Raw genomic sequence first — 20977 nt, 5'->3', positions numbered from 1 at the left:
CCCTGACCTAACATTACGCTCAACCAACCACCGGTGAATATCATCCTTCACTTGTATCATATCTATCATGCACCTACCAAACACCATTGGGTCATCAGTGTTCCCTGCCATGTACATCTTCTGGCATAGAAACTCTACTTCAGCAACACTCATCTGGTGCACTACTTTCTTAAAGTGCTCACATAGGTAGCATAAATAGTGTTGATGTGCAACATTAGGAAATTTTTCATGACAACCATGCACTAAACCAGCATGTCTGCCATATATAATGCATAAATCAATTCGGGTACGAACAACCGAAATGAGTATATGCATTTGGCTCATAAACCACACCCATAAATCAACACATTCGGACTTTACAATCAAGAAGGCAAGGGGGTACAATCCGTTGTTAATAGAAATTAACACAGCAGTAAATAAAGTGCCTCAATATTTACCTAATATGAATGTCCCATCAAGGAAAAGAATATAACGACAGTAGGTCCACCCGTTTATCGAATGGCTAAACAAGAGAAATATTCTCTCAATTTATGATTCTCAGACGTTTGTATCGTATAGACGGTTTCAGGCATCAAACACATAACAGTGTTCATGAATAAATTTATGATTCAATAAGACTCCTCCTAGCTACCAGATACTATCTTCACAGCTTTTCGTCCGGCATCCCAACATTTAATATATGAAACCTTTTATGTTGAACTTCGCTTCAATTTGACATATAATCTCCTGCAGCTTGAGATCCATATATCTTATAATACTGGGTGATATGAAATAGCTTATAAAGTGAGGATTGCATTATCGGTGTCCTATCGTTAGAATCAAAGTTGTGCAGGTATGTTGGTTCTTCATGGAAGATATTTTTCATATGCATCCAATATGTTTGCTCACTCCTGCATGCAAACACCATATACATAGTATGTCTGACCTGTCATTCTAAGCACAAACCACTGTCATTTTTCTGTTCAAAGCTACGACAAGATATTCCACATTATTTATAATTGATCAACCATATAATGCAAACTGAATATCTTCTTTCTTACTAAAACACATACCATCCATCAGCCTATTGAAATTAAAAATTCTTCCTCGACTTGGTTACCAACATATTCACTGCCATTTGCTACGTCCTCATCTCATTCACGAGTGGTGAAATATGCCTTCATAAACTCATTGTTTATAGTTATGTCTTCTACGGTGCAAATATTCAGTAACAATAACATTGAACCATACTATGGATCTCAATGTTCATATCAACATTCACTTCATCTAAATGATATTATACATTATCATCATCATCATCAAGAGCTGGATCGCTCAATCCACTGCTCATAGTTTCATAACCATCATAAACGTTGATCGATGGTCTCTCAAAAGTTCCTAGTGCGTCCTGGAAAAAAAATTTCGCCGTTCACTTCATCACATAAATGATATTTTGTTAACAAAGGTGAATTTTTCAGACAATTATATTTTATTTAATATGCATTTAAATAAAAAACTTACTCCGCTTATTGCGGCACGAAACTTGGATTTCTCAAATGACTTTCTATCACCCCGTCGAAAGTAAATATCTCATGCACTTGAGATATTATTTTCTCAACAACTAAATTTTGTTCGTTAATATCTTCAACCTCTACATAAAATAGAAGTATATGTCCAATTGCATGTGATAACATCATCTGACATACCTCATCATCCTCCACAGATGAAGCTATGAATTCATTCCCAAAGGGCAGACGACAAATCAAGTTCAGTGTGTACTTCGACGTATCATATTCAAGAGCTTTCAAGACCCTAATCTTCGTTAGATCTAATTTCGTCTAAACAGTCACTTATAAAGGTCGGTAACTCCCCGTAACATATGTTGGTGAATATTTATCATCTAAAGACAACAGTCCATCATACATAAGAACAAAACATGCTCTACATCCAGACATTTTTGCGCTACTACATATCGCTTATGATAACCTACAATTAAACTAATAACCTTAGCTCAAAGAAATGAAACAAACAAAGCATTTATCTAAATAATCTTATATATAATATCTTATTTAAAAATAATAATTTTTAAGTAAATTTAACCAAATAAATTTCCAAAAACAAAAAAAAATTCCAAAGTAATAGCTCATTCACCAAATTATTTCTGAGATTCATAAATACTATATGCCTTAGCTCTAAACGTTCAGCTCTTTTTTCCACAAAAAATAGCTCTTTCACTAATATTAAATGCTCAAAAATAGCTCAACAAAAATTTCTTTCACAAAAAATACCAAAATGTTACCTCAAAGAAATGAAACAAGCATAATATGTTTTCATCTCCTACTCATACATTACAAATAAAAAATACCACATCATTCCTTTCTTCCTATTTCGTCATACAAAAATCCCACATTTTAAAATTCACTAACATTACATAAAACAACTTAATCAAGCTTAAACTTCAAAAAATATCCACACAAACTAAGCATGATACAAAAGGAAAATCATTTCAAAACCCAAAATTAAAAATAAAAAAATAAATAAAAAAAAATTACCTAGTTCTCAAGGATCGCTAGATTTCGCAAGCAACTGAACGCACGAACCAATTTTTCGCGACTATGGCATGGGAAATGGGGAGTCACCGGATTGATAAAGTAGCAAGGGTAAGTCGCCCGTTTAACGGGCGACTTTGGAGATTTTTATTTTTATTTTTTTTGTTGGTTAATCCCTTAATTAAAACTTAAACGTTTAATTCAAGTCTACAGTGCTAATAAGATCGATTATCCCCCTCATAGAGAAATTTGAATCCAAGATTTATAATCACCAGCTAGTAAAATTACTTCCCGAAACTTTCGTAAAAGAGGCAATTTTATCATTAGTAGTAGCCACCCAAGGCAGTGGGTTATTTCAGCTGATTTTAATTCCGGTCATGCACTAAGTTTGTGTGCCCTATGAAACTCTATTGCTCAGTCAAGCCTTAACCATAACTAGGGCATATCCTCAAACCAAAACCCAACCTGAAAAATTTTCAACTTCATCAATATAAAAGAAATGGATTCATACGCACAACAGATAGAACAGGTCATTTCAAGTTAACTATGATCAATCGGAGGTTTCTTTCAGCTTAGATGATGTGATATAATAGGAAAAATCTCATAATCCTCCATGGATGAAGACTAATATTATCGAAAAGAATTCATAATCTACATTTATTGAACAGTAATAAAAGGAAAACATTCAACTCACTGGAACCAACTCTTTAATCCAGACAAGCAAATGGATGAGATTTGAACATGGACGAAACTTCTTTCTGCCAAAATAGCTAAAGCTGGAGTTCTTCATTTCTGTCCATTTCTTGCTGAACTTCTAAATCGATAAAAACAAATACCTGGAAGGTTCACTTGAGTGATTCCCAAAGCACTCCAAGATCAACATTACCTCCAGAGAGAACGATCGCAATTTTCCTCATGTCCTTCCAATAAGGCTTCTGCTTACACTGATCAGAGAGAATAGCAGCAAGGCCAATGGCTCCACTTGGCTCCACAGCCAACTTAAGAACCTCGTAGCAAAGCCTCATGGCTTTTATAATCTCATTTTCATCTAAAACGACAATATCATCCACTAAATCACGGACCACTGGCCTGAACACTTTGCAACAAACACAAATCAACAAAGAAAACAAGAATATTTCTATGACTGGATAACCAGGCTTGATAATTTTAACGGTCTTTATTATTTTGATTATATTTTTAAGTAAATAAATGCTGTCAAAATATATATACAAAATTATACATTTCATTTATAAATTAGGATATTATATAAGGAAATATAAAGTTTTAAGTATTAGATACATACATATTTATAAATTAAATACACATATGTAAATCCCATTATAGTTTATCGAAGTGGTAAGCTAAGTGATATTATTTCACAGAAGTCAGATATAAGAAATTATGATACTAAGATTTTGTTCTGGTTACCACGTCAAGTCCCCGAGAGAAGCTCGGAGACCATCTGCTATTGTATTTGTATCAGATAGTGTGATGAGTCTTCCAGATAACTTGGACCTGGCAGCATCGTCAGCACCCATCGGTTCAGCAGCCAAAACACGAATGGAGGGATTGATTGACTTGGCGGCCAAGGTAACCCCAGATATCAAACCACCGCCTGTAATTTGATATTACAAGTATGTCAAATGGTTTTAGAATAGCTAAAAAGTATATGAAGGCTTCGTTTGGGACGGTTTTTTTGCTGCTTCTTAAAGCAGTTTTCAAATACAAAATTTCAAATTTTGTACTAGAAATTTGTTTTAAGAAGCATTAAAAAAACCGTCACAAACAAAGCTGAAAGCTTTATGAAATAAGCGAGGCCTTTCTGACTTTTTAGTACAAACCACTAATAGGAACTATTATGGTATCAAGATCAGGTACTTGCTCGAGCAACTCTAGTGATATGGTGCCTTGTCCACTGCAACAAAAATATAAAACTAGTCATAAAGCATCAATTGTGTCATTTCTTCTCATAAAATCATCAGCTTCACAAAAACTTCAAAAACAAGAAAGTTATTGTAACCCAGAATGCGTTGATTTAAAACCAGTTGTAGCATACAGCTTGAATTAGTAAAATGAGTTATCTAGTAAAACATCATCAACCTTGTGGATGCATAATTTAAATTTAGTAAGTCATTTGTGAGTCATGTGACTTTATATGTTATTATTAGATTTATCAGGTCATTTAGTAGGTTTTTATGGGTCATATATAGCTAAATAACTCTCCATCGAGAGAATCAGAGCATACAAATAACTCTCTCTCTCTCTCTCTCTCTCTCTCTCTCTCTCTCTCTCTCTCTCTCTCTCTCTTAATTAACTACAGTTTCAAGCATCCTCAAATTGCCTAAACCATCTTTTCCCTTGATACCTAAAATTTTAGGCAAGCTCCAAGTTGCCTACGTATCCCTATATTTGATCTTTTTCTTTATTTGCTGTGATTTAATGGTTTTATTCATATTAAATTAAGTCTTGCAGAGATGAGGATGCTCAAGTGGATGAATGGCTTAACACTCAGAGACAAAATATAAAATGATTAACAATGAAAAAATTAATAGAATTTGAGATAGGAGGATAATTAATATTACAAGTGTTTATACTCCTCGAGTAGTTTTGGATATATATTCAAAATTAAAATTTTAAAATGATTTAGAAGAATTAAAACAAAGTTTACCTCTTTTTTTAAAAAAATTATTGGTGGAGATTTAAATGGACATGTTGGTAGAGGGGTAGAAGATTTTAAGAGCGGTTATGATGGATGTGAGGTTGGAATAATTAACAAAGGTGATAGGATCATATAAGATTTTGTTCTAGTTTATGGTTTTATAATTGTTAATATTTTATTTAAGAAAAGAGATGAGCATATCATCGCTTATAAGAATGGATATAGTAAAACTCAAATTAATTATTTTCATATAAAAAATAAATTGTTTAGATTGCAAAGATTTTGTAAAGTTGTTTCAAGTAAAAGTTTATGTACCTAATATCTCTTATTAGTTTTAAACTTTAAAATAAAGTGGCTGAATAGAAAAACAAACTAAAATGTTATTCTAGGATTATATGGAAGCATTTAAAGAGAACTAATAAAAATATTTTTAAGAGTAAAATTCAAGATCTATTGACCTCCGTACTTGAAATCCCATCGAACTCGTGCTTAAATCCCGCCGAACTACTGTATACGCAGCGCCGTTCGAGTCTCTTCCCGCAAATCCCTCAACGTCGCTTTGTTTTTGCACTCCCATATGTCTATTAAAGTAGCAACAAGCGGAGGAGTTCGGTTCTTCGGCTCCACGCTCAAGACTTCGGCACCTTGCTCTCCTCTTCCATTCGAAAAACCTTCGATCTCCAAGCCTTTCGTGAATGCCTCTTCCGATCCAAATCTCGTTTCCTTCCTATGCTGAAGCAGAATATCCTGTAGCCCTTCCACATCAAAACCACACCTCCGATCTAGCAAGCATTCGATCCTTCTTGCACTCGAGGCTATTGAAACCTGCCCGATCTCTGTGCGCGAACCTCTATGCTCTCTTCATCTTTGCCCATACAACAGCCGAACTCTAGCTCCAATCCACCTCATGATTCAATACCTCCTCCCTCGACTTACCTCAGCCGCACCTCTCAATCTCTTGTGCAAACACCAAAGCCGACCTAGCTCCGCCCGTCAGCGTCTTCCCTATTCCAGCCGAGCCACTTGTCGCAAGCCCTAGTAGAACCAATCCCTCTGCACTTTACCGCCTCCCATTCATGAGAGCTACACGACCTGTATATCTTACTCCCTCATCCAGACGAAGCCGCAGACCACCCTCTACCAAAACCCCCTTCCTCTCTTCCTATCAGAATCAACCCACATTATTATCTTTCCTAACTCTTCCACTCACTTAGCCCATCTAACCCCAAAACAGCCCAATGCTAATAAAACTCTCTCTTGTATAAATATAAGTATGTGTGTGTGTAAATAGTTACATCGCAAAAAGAAAAAGGAGAAAGAAAGTATGATACAAAAAATGATGAAAGTGATGAGCAAAAAAAAAAGAAGAGTGTGTTCTCTTTTTGTGCCCTCCACCTTGTCGTCGTCGACGTCGCACATGTATAACAGTTCAAACTCAAAAAACTCCAAAGTCATGTTTTCGGCATTTGCGGGGCGCCAAGGAACCCCCTATACAAGCTTTTAATAGTGTAATGGGAGGAAACCTGGTGCGGCACTTATGGAAAGGTGAGCGAGCCTCGTGCGCAATTTTCTTAGCACGGCGGGGCAAAATATATGTACCCATATGCGCCTCAGTGTCGGCAGGGAAACAACTGTGCGTTTTCAAACAGGTTACCTCGAAGACCCATGCACGCATTTCTTGGCGTGGTGGGATTGAAGACTATGGCGGCGGTGTCACCCGACACCAACCGTGTACGTCTTTCTTGACATGGCGAGCAGGTTAAGACTCGTGTAGTTTCGCCTAACTGGGGGAGATGCCAAGAGGCTGCCGAAATTCAATCTAAAGACACAGAACTCAAACGATAACGTGGGGCCTGATTTGAAAGGGATAACATATGACTTGTAAATTTACAAAATGAATAGGGGACTTAAAACTAAACAATTAGCAAGAAACTTCAATTTGCAAAATGAATAGTAGGGGACTTGTATGAACGGTTGGGGACTTGAACAAAATGCACAGGGAATTGAACCTTTAAATGAATAAATGCACTATCACATTAAAAGTACAAATGTCAAGTAATAATCACGAGCATTCACACGAACATCAATGAACAAGTACAAGGACTTATGGTTTCTAACACAACTCGCTCGCAAGCAAAGATGAAATTGAAGATGTAATAGCTTGCTTGCAAACAATGACTAGCAGTGGACAAGAATCCTACATCCCACTCAAAAGCAACAAGTATTATGAAGATCAATGAGTAATCAGAAAAATCATGATGGATAAATTGCCAAACACCTGCTTACAAACTAATGTCAATAAGCCACAATCAATCTGAAGGGAGCATATAACATGAATGTAGGCAACTCGCCTTAATTATAGATGGCACATTCATGAGGGATATATAAAGAATGTGTAATGAATACATCAATATCCTGCAGCCAATACCAATATAGAATGGGCATGCAAGCTAATGCATGGAATTCTTAATAAGCACCATGGGCTTGTGAAAGATGTTAATTGAATGATGCTCATGCTTATGAAAGGAGCCTGATAACTGCAATGAACACAATAATGTGTCCATAAGTATAGTATGAAGAATGAATCAGCAAGTGTAGCTGCATTTCTACGATTGACACTGGTTGACATACAAATAAATACATCAGTATTCCACAAATGTAAGACTGGTGTGCAATAAATATAAAAGTGCTATGTGGTCAACATCAAAACACAATCAAGCATATTCGACCCCACAAGCAGAGGGACTTGACATGCAATCAATATGACAATTTACCCGCAATTATGCACAAGGAGTGCAACGCAACTAGAAATTAAGGGTAGGAAGTTATGATGAAGATAAACCACTTACAATCAGCAGCCGTTAGCCAACATACACGTGCACTAATATGCTGATGAGTAATGAAAGCAAATAAACTATGAATGTAATAATCTCCCTACGATCGATATTAGCTAGCTTGCATATATATGTTGCGAACTTTGTGAACGCTGAGGTTTAATGCATGGTGAAAGTGGCAACTTACCAGCTAATGCGTACAAGAAAATCAGCAGTGCAGCAACATTCCTACAGTCGACGCTGATCAACCCGCAAGCAAATTTAACAATTTCTAATGAATAAATGAAAGTCAATACACAAGCGAATGCACTAACTTACCTGCAAACAGTAAATTCCCTTGCAAATATACATAATGCAACATACGATGAATGCTAATGTCAGCTGATAGCGATAGAAGATGTGTCTTATGCATAATAATGCACCTACTGGTGATGATCAACAATAACAGACACGTCGCAAGAATGACGGATTCTCTGCAAACACAAATACACCCACAACAAGCTATTTATGAGTAGATGCATGAGTTCCTGCAAGCAAAGGAAATTGACATGCAACGAATGCAATGTCTACAAGCAATGACGGTTTATATGGTTTATTTGAGAATAACAACTAAAGTGCTATGAGTACGAAAGATCACAGGAGGATACAAATGTATATGGTATCTACAAACAAGAACCAAAGACCCGTAGTGAATACAGACACCTACAAGCAATTGTAAGAAGCTCGTCATGCATATAATAGCTAACCTACAAGTTAAAGAGATGATGACAGTAAGTCCTGCAATGCATATAGAGTTCCCATCTACCAACAATGAGGGTGAATACGTCACAAATATGATGAGTCCCTTATGAATGTATATGCACACAACACATCATCCAAAGATAAAGACAACATGTCTACAGTATGTACAAATACCTACAAGTCGTGGTAGCCAAAGGTAGTATAGCTGCAAGACGCATATACAAGGCACATACGAGCTGTTGTGGCACACTCACATGTGACAGCCATACAAGAGCAGTCAAATACACTGACCTTCACGCAAGGGGGACATATCTAAAGCAAGTGCAAACTTCTATGAGCCGCTATAGAAGACCCTTCTTATGCAAACATGCAATTTACTATGTCAATAGAGAGAAGCGAAAGCAAATACCAACGATTTACAAGCTAGCACAGAAGCTTGTGATGAATGCAGATATCTACCTACATAAGACCACAAGCAAACCATAGCTGCAATGCCACACCATCGGATCTGCAACGTGCATACAAGCGAACATAAGGCGTCTATAAACTCTCAAATAGAGCATTGTGCACGTTTAAAAGACGGTAGCTTGCACGACCAATCAATGTCAAATATTATCGGATCTGCAACATGCATACATGTAATCTCAACAGATAAATCAGAAAAAAATTCTTCGGAAACAAACGAATGAGATGCACTAGAATAAAAATGAACTCTGCCAAACTTATTAGAAATTAAAATTATGCATGTAACTACTTACTCTGAATCTTTAGCTTCCTGAGGTGTAATAACAAACACTCAAGCTTTCATTGGTTGATTACCTTTAACCTCTGATGCTTCTCCTTTTAACTGAACTGGTGATTTCTCTTGCACTGCTGAACTTCCCTGAAATTGAGTTTTTTCTGCCTGATTGCCTTGCAGACATCTCCTATATCGTACCTGCTCTTGATACCCTTGATATCCCTATGGCCTGGCATTGGTTCTTCTCTCTTGAGGGCAATCCACCTTGCAATGACCCAACTCACTACATCTGAAACATCTTCTAGATCCCACCAAACACTAGCCAGAATGTTGTTTCCCACACTGCTCACACAAAGGTTTTTCAAGATGGCTATGCTTTTGCTTATCCTCAAACCTTGGCATCTTATTTGTGAATCGATCATCCTTTTCAAATATCTTCCTTTTACCTATTTGTTGTTGCTCCAAACTATGCTTAGAAAGATGCAGCTCATTTTCAATTCTTCTGACTCTCTCCACTAAGACTGAGAACTTATTAATATCACAAGGGGTCAATGCTTGTTGCAGTTGATCCCTAAGGCCTCTCAAAAATCTATGACATTTCTTCTCCTGGGTGCTGACATAATGAGGTGCATAATTGGACAAAGAAGTGAACTCAACTTCATATTGTATAATTGTCTTGGAACCCTGAGTTAGATTGAATAATTTGTCTTGCATATCTAGTTTGGCTGATGGAGGAATGAATCAATCTCTAAAGACTTTCACAAAATCATCCTACTGTATGTTAGTGATAGGCATTTGTCCAAATTTTTTCTCTATATTGTGCTTGCACCACCTTTCCACCTCGCCTTCTAGAACAAACGTAGCCAATGGTACCTTTATCTTTTCAAGACAGATCATGCCATCTAAGATATTACTTATCTTTAACAACCAATCTTCAACTATCGTTGGATCGCTTGCACCTTTGAAGGTGACGGTTTAAAAGTCTGAAATAATTTCAAATGTCGATCCACCTCACTACCTCTTTTAGATTTGGGTCCACTGCTAGTAGGAGATCTCTTCATATATGTCATTTTATCCACCATTTGTGAGATGAAATGCACAATATCTTGAAGTTCCTTAAACTTATTTCCCTCATTTATTCTTGTTTTTGCGTCTGTCTTGGATGACTAACTAGTCATTCTTTTTGGTAATTCCTCATACATATGTATTTGAAAACATATATATATACACTGCAGGAAAATGCATCATTACGACGAACTTTCCGATGGACTGTTTTACGCCAGTAACACCAGCACACGTACCGGCAGAATATGCGTTGGTAATTTAACGGCGCATTATCCGGCTAAATTTTCACCGTAGAAATATCAGCGCATATTCTGTCGGTTTTTCGCTGGCATTTCTTAGTTGTTTGGCGCATATTCCACCAAACACTGGACAGAATGTTGTTTGATAATGTAATTGGTGATGTTCTTGATCTAAAGTGGTTGTATGAATATATAGTATTGTTGTATTTTTTTCTATGCAAGTTTAATTGTGGAAATCAATTTTAAAAGAGGAAGGTTGTTTTTTTATGCTACAGGTTTCCGGCAGATTATCCACCGGAAACAATGACGGTAATACGATACAACGATATTTTTGGCGAAAATGTGCGCCGTTACTTCCGTCGGAGATTGCAACGATAATGTACGTCGGTAACGAAACGACGTCAACTAGCCGGCAGATTATGTGCCGGTATTTCCAACGTATGATTTTCGTCGGAATTACCGACGTATCTTATGCCGGAATACGAAAATGAAAAAGACGTCGAATGCTCTTCTTTTTTCGCCAGCATTTCGCCAGAAGAATTGCCATAAATATTTCCAGCAAAAAATATTCATCGGTGCTTTCTTTCCGACGCGCGAATTACCGTAAGAAAAATTTGAGTCGGAAATGCACCGGAAAGGTGATATTTCCAGCGTATTTTGATTGTTACCGGCGGATTCCATCTGCCGGTAATAGTGTGTTTTCCTGAGTTATATATATATATATATATAATATATTATATATATATATAATATATATATATTATATTATATATATATATATATATATTATATATATATATATATATATATAATTTGATCATTTAAATATTAAACCATATTATGCATATGTGTTGGTTCAAATCTATTAGATGAATACACAATTTAATTCAACCTCAATCCAACCTACAGCTCTGTATAAATTAGATTTATTATATCTCATCCTACTTCATTGTCTAAATAAAATTATGCTTCCATTTTATTGTGATTTGACTTTGATAACAATTTTTGTCACACCCCATTTTGACCCCCCCCCCTCCTAAAATCAATTTTGAGTGTGAAAATATAAATAGACCTCTTCTTACTGGCACCTATTCTGAACTACTTCTATCTGAATCAGATGGATAAGAAAATAATCTATTCATGCTCTCCTAACATATCAAACTTTATACCTTCTATCCGGAAGCATATTTAAAACATCTCAAATAAAATACATCAAATATTATACAGAGCTTTACTAAACTTTTTAAATTTACTTATCCCAAAAGTTTGTACAGCTCTTATTCTTTGTACAGCTCTTATTCAAATTTCTTTATATCCCAAAACATATATGTACACAAAAGAGTAGCTCATTATTCTAACTACTACCCCACTAGTTCCTTCCCCTTGCCTGCAGTACAACCATTACTAATGAGATAATGCTTAAAAAAATACACAAGCAATATATAAGAAATAATAATAATAATATTTTAACAATTAATTTAAAACAAATATAAATTCCATATTGGTTATAAGAAATTTATAACATTACTTTCTGTCATATTTATTGTTTAACACTTTATACAAGTCATATAATGGCTATAGGCTTTTGCACTATTCCAGCTTACTAATTCAAGGATGGATCCGAATTCTCAACTTTTAATATTGAAGCTTCTCTCATATTTAAGGTAGGATCCGAATTCCCAACTGTAGAATTTCGAAAGTACAGAATTACCTCGTCAGATCTTTCGTTTTTACTTGTGTGAGTCTATCCCTCATATATGACTCATCTCCTTTCTAATACATCTCACATTCTTATAAGAAGTACTATTGTCATAAACATTTGATAAATCAATAATTGTATACATAAAAAAATAAGGGTGATGCTCTCATACTCATATCAATGTAATATTGCAATTAGATAAAATTTTATTATTTCCTATGGCCTTATTTGGGTATCTCACCTTGTTAGGAATTGGTTCTCCTAGATCTTGCTTTCTTTTCCTACACTACCTCCATTAAACTTCTCATTCAGCAATAACCTTTTCTTTATTTCGAAAATTCCTTTCTATTTCCTTATATAGGTCAAATGCTGGGTCAATGTTCCTTGGAAAAATATTTTTGAGCTTGGGCGTTCTCTTTGTCCTTAATGTTTCTGTAGCCCTTCTTCAGCAACACTTACATTTTCAAATGTTTTTTAGCTTCAAAAGCTCAATTCGATAGCACAAGTAAAATTGTTTTTTTCCTTAAGAGTTTTACTTGTATTTATTTTTGAATTTAATATTAAGTAAGCGTTTAGCTCCTTATGTCCGACTTCTATATCTTCAAGAAAGTAATATTAGCTCAAGGAATTCACTACCTAATTAAGCAGCATAGAATGATAGTTTTTCTCTAAGGAAAGCCCTAGCAGTAGTAAATTTAAAATAAGAAGTCATTTAATTAAAGTTGTGAAGTTTTTGATAGGAAATACTTGATTTCAAGTATTCCCTAATCACTTTAGCAACAAATCTCAAAGCGAACTGCTGTCCACAGCAGGAAATCAGCCAAAAACAGTAGAAAAAGAGAGGAAAACTGCAGGAGATGAGGAGAAAACACGGGTATTTTACTAGTAGACAATGAAAATAGCAAAGATACAGTTTGTTCTTCAATTCGAGAGGAAGAACAACTCTCCAAAGTTCTCCGGCGAAGCCAAGAGCCCAAGCACACAAACCCTAGATCTCAACAGAGAATTCAAATCCAAGATGAGGAGCTAATTCCCCCCAAACTCCTAATTATACAAAATTAATCATAAAGGACAATCATAAACTTCCTAAAACAGCCTCTCACGTTCAAATTTTCCCTCCTAAACTCCCCCCAAAGGCCCACGCGGAACCTCACGGTTCCGCTCCCCCTGCTATTCTCCACCTGGAATAGAATTGGACCGGTCCCTGTTGGACCGGTCCAGCCGGCCCAGGATGGGCCGGTCTAACAGTTTTATGATCAGCAATCAACCAAACATCGGACTCGACCATTTCTTCAGAGCTTGGGACTATCATATAATAAAGTCCATTTTAGTTTGTAGTCTTATTAATTTGTCATAAATTAGACTCCTCTCTCACTTGAGGATTTATACATGGTCTTGTCAGAACCATAAAATGGATTTCCCTTAACTGGAAAAGATTAGAGTCTTTCATCTTGGTAGTTACGCCTTAACAAAACAGATAAAAGTTTTTCTCTCACCCATCTTTCACCATCCATTACAAAGTTTAAATGAATTTGCTTTTTTGCTAGTTCGAATCTTTATCATTCAAACATTTTTATGAATGGTGAAAGAAGCATGAGAAAAAATGCTTCTATCCACCTAATATCGGTCAATCTTACATATAAGGGTTCGTTTGGGATGGTTTTCTTACTGCTTCTTAAAGCTACTTTTTTGTTAAAAATAAAATTTTTTGAAGAATTTCAACTGCGTACCTTATGATGCGCTTATCATTAAATGGATGGATCAGATTGGCACCTGTTCTTTGCTGCACCGCTGTGGCGGTGCTCTCCCTAGATTGCATAGTTGCTTCACTCCAAATGACCTGACCACCATAGCGTCGGACATTCTCAACCTTACATGCTGGAGCATTTTTTGGTATAACAACATAAGCGGGAATTCCACGAAGTTTTGCAGCCAAAGAAATTGCTGCAGCATGATTGCCACTATATGCAAGAGAGCATAAGAAAGTTTGTCGAAATAAAAAGTTGAGGCCATAATTAAATTGGGATCACGAATCCATTCTTCAGAAACTTATAGTACTAGAGTGGAACCTGCTATGGGTAACAACCCCTTTAGCGGCCTGATCATCTTCCAGCGAAAATATAGCATTTGAAGCTCCCCTAATTTTAAATGCTCCTCTGAAACAAAGATGCACTATTTCAATGCGCTGATCTCTTTCATACAAAAACAAAAGTGCAGAAAAAAGCTTTTACAAATTACGAGGAAGATTATGTCCATCAAATTATTATGCATTTATAAATCCAACACTTTGATTTTTATATTTACTTCTATACTATTATAATCTCTAAATAAAATAAAAATATCATAAATATTAACTTATCTAAAGCAAAATAAACATTTTCATGGATGGATTTTAATGTCATTTAAACACTAGGGTGGTATGCAAGCAAATGAAATAATTCAAGTGTTGATACAGAAAAACATGAGAATCTAATTGTATGTACGTAATGCCCCATTAAAATAATAAACTGCATAAAAAATTGAGTAAGCCAAGAATTTAGAAAAAAATTGTATCACGGTGTCTTGGGCGTTCCTAGGAAGCGACGCATTGTATGGTCTGAATACAACGAGAAATGTGCAAGGGCCACTACATCGATGCTCAGGTGAAGTTTTAAATAGGCAAGGGTTCATACATTATGGATAGATGTGGGCAAAAAAGCTAATCCATGAAGCTAACATTCGAATAGGATCTTAAAATGTAGGTTTTCTTACAAACAAATTAATGGAATTAGTTGATATTATGATTCATAGGAATAAATATTTTATGCATTCAAGAAACTAAATGAGTTGGAGAGAAGGCTAAGTAGATTGATAGTTTAGGATGTAAACTTTGATATTCTAGTAGAGGTAATATTAGAAATTGTATATATATGATTATAAATAAGAGTTTGAAGAATAATTTTATAAAGAAATTATAGAATTAGAAACAAAATTATAGCTATGAAGATTATTGTTGATACTATGATTATTATTATTATAAGTTTTTATGATCCCCAAGTAAGTATGGATATGTGTTTAAAATTAAAATTTTAAAATGACTTAGAAGAATTAATTCAAAAGATACCTCTTAAAGAAAGTTTTTATTAAAGGGGATTTAAATGGATATGTTAATAGAGAGGTATATAATTTTAAAAGTATTCATGGTGGCTATGAATTTGAAACGACTAATGAATATGGTAAAACTATATTAGATTTTACTCTAGTTTATGATTTTGTAACTAATAATATATTATTTAATGAAAGATATGAGTATCTCATCACTTATAAGAATTGATATAGTAAAATTCAGATTAATTATGTTCTTATAAAAAAAATAGATCTTTTATATTGCAAAGATTGTAGAGTTATTCCAAGTGAAAGTTTATGTACCCAGCATTATTTAGTAGTTTTGGACTTTAAGATGAATGTGCAAAATATGAAAAATATAATAAAATGTTATTCTAAGATTAGATGAGAATATTTAAAGAATACTAACAAAAATATTTTTGAGAGTAAGATTCGAGATCTTAAGATTTTGTTTGAGCATGAGGAAGCGAATGCTATGTGGAAAAAAGTAACTAGTAATATTAAGAATGTTACAAAGAATGTGGTTGAAGTTTTAAAAGAAAAGCTCCTGATAATGAAAATAATTTGTGATGGAATAAAAATGCATAAGAAAAGATAAAAAATAAAAAACTTTATTATAATAATTGATTTTGATGCAAAAACTCTAAAAATTAAGAAAGATATAAAGAGACTCGTAAAGTGTCTAAGAAAGCAATCTGCGATGCAAAGATATTAGCTTTTAATGATTTACATAATATATTAAATTCTAAAGAGGGTTAAAGATATATGTATAAGTTAGCCAAAAGAGATAGTAGTAAAGATTTAGTTCAAGTGAAGTGCATTAAGGATGAAGATCAAAAAATGCTTTTTTAGATGATATTCAATAAAACTGGATAGTATATTTTGCTAAGCTTTTCAATGAATATTGTGAGAATACGATTGACTTTAATGACTTTAGCACTCTAAATAAAAATAGAGATTTTTATTTTTATCGATGTATTAGTCAAACTGAAGTTAGAGAGGCTTTAAAGAAAACAAAGTGTGGAAAAACTATTGTACCTAATGATATTCCAATAGAGGTGTGGAATGTTTAGGAGATGAAGGAATTTATTGGCTTACTAAACTTTTTAATATTATTTTTTAAGTCTTAAAATATATTAGATGAGTGGAGAATGAGTGTCTTGATTTCTATTTTAAAAATAAAGTTGATGCACAAGATTGTGTAAATTATAAAGGAATTAAGTTGATATGTCATACTTTAAAACTTTAAGAGTGCGTTATGGAGCATAGGTCTAGTATGGAAGCTATTCATTTATTGAGAGTGTTGATGGAGAAGTTAAGAGAGAATAAGGAGGATCTCCATATGATATTTATTGATTTAGAGAAATCATATGATAAAGTTCTAAGAGAAGTGCTATGGAGAGTTCTAGAAAAGAAAGGGATTAATAATTCTTATATACAAGTCATTAGGAATATGTATGCAGGAGTTGTTACTTGTGTTCAAACATAAGGTGGTTTGACCAAGTATTTTCCTATTTTAGATGGATTACATCCAGGATCAACCTTAAGCCCTTATCTTTTTCTTTAGTCATGGATGTTCTTACTATACATTTGCATGAGGATATATCCTGTGTATGTTTTTTTCTAATAATATTCTTCTTGTTGATAAGACTAGAGAGAGAGTTGAAAGTAAACTCAAATTATTAAGGTCAACCTTAGAGTATAAAAGTTTTCGTTTGAGTAGATCTAAAACCAAATACATGGAGTGTAATTTTAGTAGTAATAGATCTAGTGGAGGGCTTGTGATTTTGAGAGATCAAATCAATAATAAGTGTACTCGTTTTAGATATATTTGGTCTATTGTTCAGAGTAATGGTGAAATATATGGGGATATTATTAGTAGAATTCAAGTTGGATGGTTAAAGTGGAGGAATGCTTCGACTTTGTTGTGTGATAGAAAAGTACCACTCAAACTTAAGAAAAAATTTTATGAGATGGTGATGAGACTTGTTATGCCATATTGAGCAAAAATGTTGGCCATTAAAAGAAAAGCATAATATTAAATTAAGTGTTGCTGAGATGAGGATGCTCAGGTGGATGAGTGGATTTACTCTTAGAGATAGGATACGAAACGAGCATATCCGTGAAAAGGTTGGAGTAGTTCTAGTGACAAATAAGGTTAGAGAGAGTCGCCTTAGATGGTTTGGTCATGTAAAACGGTAGCCTTCCGATGACCCTATTAGGAGAGTAGATGTATTAGATTTAGCCTATGTTGAGAAAGGTAAACATAGACCTAAAATGACTTGGTTAGAAAATATTAGAAATGACCTTTCTTTATTAGATTTAAATAAGAATTCGACTCTTAATAGGATATAATGGAGAAAAATGATTTATGTAGCCAACCCCGCGTAGTGGGATAAAAGCTTGATAACGTTGTTGTTGTTGTAGGATGTCTTGACACAATTTATATTAGAATGGAGTTAAAATTTATTAAATTTATTTTGAGATTAGTTTTAACTATGATATATTTTTATTACACTTATTTCAAATTCAATTTAAGAATTCATAAATTTATCCTAATAGGCTGATATAACTTGTACCATGATACCCTCACACAATTTTTTTTTTAATAAATAGCATAAAGCCACTTACCCCTTTTGAAAGCATTCACACTTGAAACACAACTGTTTTCCTGAAATAGAATCCAATGATGTCGAGGAGAGAACTGGAGTCTTGTGAATAAAGGGGCTAATGCGAGTGTGTGCCTCCTTTATGGAATCAATATCAGCAGCATATTTTTTATTCTTCAACTGGTTGACTCCCTCCATTATAACAAAAATAATCTGCGATTGCACAATTTTCTCATCATGCAAATTGGAAGATACTATTACATAAAAGCAGAGAAAAGGGAATATCATTAGTTAAACACTAAGACAAACTGCAATGCTGCTAAGATATGAGCGATTTTTCAATTTTAATCATACTATTTCATTTCGAAAATAAAATATTAAATAAAGCAATGGGTTAACATCCATTATTGACTGGAAGTTAGATTTCATGGGAGTCATTCATGGAAAATCATACTGCCTTTCTTTTTATAGAAACAGCAAATGCTATAAAAATGTATAACTAAAGGAAATTTTCCTGATCTTTCGTTCCATATCCAAATGCAAAGTGACAAAGGAAATGTATACACAACTTATCTTGGTCTGTTAGTTGGGAGCTTTGCTACAAATCAAGAGGTCTTGGGTTCGAGTCTTGAATATGTGATGTGTGTGTAAATTTATCTTAATTGGCCTAAATGTGCTAGAAAAAAGAAGATGTATAACTATTAAAATTGTCTATTTGCTGCTCAATTATTTTTTATGCACCATTCGCAAGATTAAGAACAGAAACTGAAGGTATTGTGCGTCCAGGAATCACTGGAGTTTATCCAGTAAGTCACGCTCAGATCTGTATATTTGATCCAGAATAAAGAATAAAAAGTCCATGCAACAAGCTTCCAATGAATTTCTATTTTAATTTGACAAGGGAAAAAAAATATTTAACTTCAGCAATCAGTCCTAAAACCTACATGCCTAAAATGACCTAACTACTGATAATCCGTTGCCCCCATCACAAATATAAACTGTTTATATTATTTGGTAGAAAGTTAAATGCAATGATTGCATATAAATTCCGGAGAAATAACACAGTATAACCGTGAGGAAAACAAAAATAACAGAGTGATCAATGATTGCACATAAATTCCGGAGAAATTAACACAGTATAACCGTGAGGAAAACACAAAGAAATTGAAATCAGAATGCCCTAAGTTTGGAAATCAGGCATTCCAAACTCTCGATCCTGGGTATGGAAATCCTTTCAAAACAAGGCTTCTTGTTTAAACTAGAGCATCTATGTGGGGAACCAACCCGTACTTTCTCGGTAGTGCAGCTCACTGAATCATCCGTTCATCGGTTCATGTCCGCGTCTTCTCTTTGGATAGGCTTACTTAATAAGTGTTATTTCCCTTTATGTTCGGAGAAGTCTCCGTAGTGACTAAGGTCAATTTGATTCAATTGACCCATTAAAGTTCAAATGAGTTAAATAAAATTCATTGGGCTTAAGTGGTCCAATAAATGGATCGATTGGCGTCATAAAGATGTGGTTTATCTAGGGGCATCTTATGCAAGCTTAAGAGTCCATTAGATTACATAGTCTTGTAGTTCAAAGGTGGCTTGGTCAAATTATTAAGAATTTAATTAAGTTAAATTGGAGTTTTTTGCTCACTAATTGGCCTTCTCATGGGCAAATTATTAGATCCGGTCATCGAACATATTTATTTGTCCTGACATCCACTAAAAATTTGCCACGTGGACTGGGCTTTGACTCAAAAAAATGTAGTCAAAAGCACAGGTAAAGCGCGAGTAAAGTGCAGGTAAAGCGAATGTAAAGCGCAGGTAAAGCACAGTCAAGAAAACGCAGTCAAAGCGCACCTAAAGCGCAGTCAAAGGCAATCAAAGCGCACAGTCAAAGCGCAGGCCACGTGGCAAGTTTTTATTGGATGTCCGGACCTATTTCTAGGTCTGGTGACCGGACCTAATAATTTGCCCTTCCCATGGGGTCAATCAAGATTTATGGGTCCTATTTGAACTTTAAAAGTCCTAAGGAAGCTCTACTGTTAGTTGGAGAAAAATGAACTACATAATTTAAAATTTATATGTTCATAATTAAATATGACATTAAGAACCGAAAAGTAAAAATGATATCCTTCAATATATTTCAAAATATAAATAGGATTTTAAAAAAATATCTAACTTGCTACAATTTTTCCCCACCTCCTATAAATAAGATAGACTTTATTTTATTCTGGAGCATAGATTACTCATAAAGATAAGCCCTTATAGTTAATTATAAGTCAAAAAAATACGATATCTAAATAATACTCTCAATTAAAATAGTGACAAATATTTTAAGTATTTAAAAGTTTAGACAAGTTATTTTATTTGAGAGTTTCAAATAAGATTGCTTAAATTTTTGAACACTTCTTTTAGGGACTAAATTTTGAGAAGTTCAAAAATACTCCAAACTATTCTATATTGGTCTTTAAAGTTTTAAATTTTGAATTTATTATTTAAGTTTATCATTTTATTAGAACTATGACATTTAAATTTCATCAATATAAGATTGAAAAAAGCCTAGGAGATGAGGCTTGCAATATAATAAATCTACCTCAGACTCTAATGCAAAGGTAAACATTATAGAGTAGTAATACGAACCTATATTTAAAGAAATGCAATGGGAATTATAACGTTTGCTTCATCAAGAGTTTAAGAAAGTTTGACACTTCTAAACTTACGATCCTTCATGGAGAGCACTGTTGGTTAAACCAACTTAATCATTTTAA

General features: G+C 34.3%; 1 protein-coding gene across 4 annotated transcripts; it reads right to left on the bottom strand.

Moving 5' to 3' along the window:
* Positions 1-3073: 3073 nt before the first annotated feature.
* LOC110107573 (serine racemase) lies at positions 3074-19645 on the bottom strand. Of its 4 annotated transcripts, none has more exons than XM_028699660.1 (8): positions 19503-19621; positions 18241-18431; positions 14574-14660; positions 14235-14465; positions 4370-4443; positions 3957-4143; positions 3365-3617; positions 3074-3298 (listed from the first exon to the last, which is right to left on the bottom strand). In XM_028699660.1, exons 2-7 carry the CDS (start codon positions 18414-18416, stop codon positions 3374-3376), a joined length of 999 nt encoding a protein of 332 aa, XP_028555493.1. In that variant the 5' UTR covers positions 18417-18431; positions 19503-19621; the 3' UTR covers positions 3074-3298; positions 3365-3373. The 4 variants fall into 4 exon arrangements, with proteins under 4 accessions (XP_028555493.1, XP_028555492.1, XP_020693508.1 ...); XM_028699659.1 differs by having other exon boundaries at positions 3074-3286; XM_020837849.2 differs by having other exon boundaries at positions 3293-3617; positions 19509-19645.
* Positions 19646-20977: the final 1332 nt, after the last annotated feature.

This window comes from Dendrobium catenatum, unplaced genomic scaffold, assembly GCF_001605985.2.
Source record: "Dendrobium catenatum unplaced genomic scaffold, ASM160598v2 fragScaff_scaffold_1355, whole genome shotgun sequence".
Classification (NCBI taxonomy): Eukaryota; Viridiplantae; Streptophyta; class Magnoliopsida; order Asparagales; family Orchidaceae; genus Dendrobium; species Dendrobium catenatum.
Note: the sequence above shows the minus strand (reverse complement) of the source record. Positions and strands in the feature narration are given on the sequence as shown.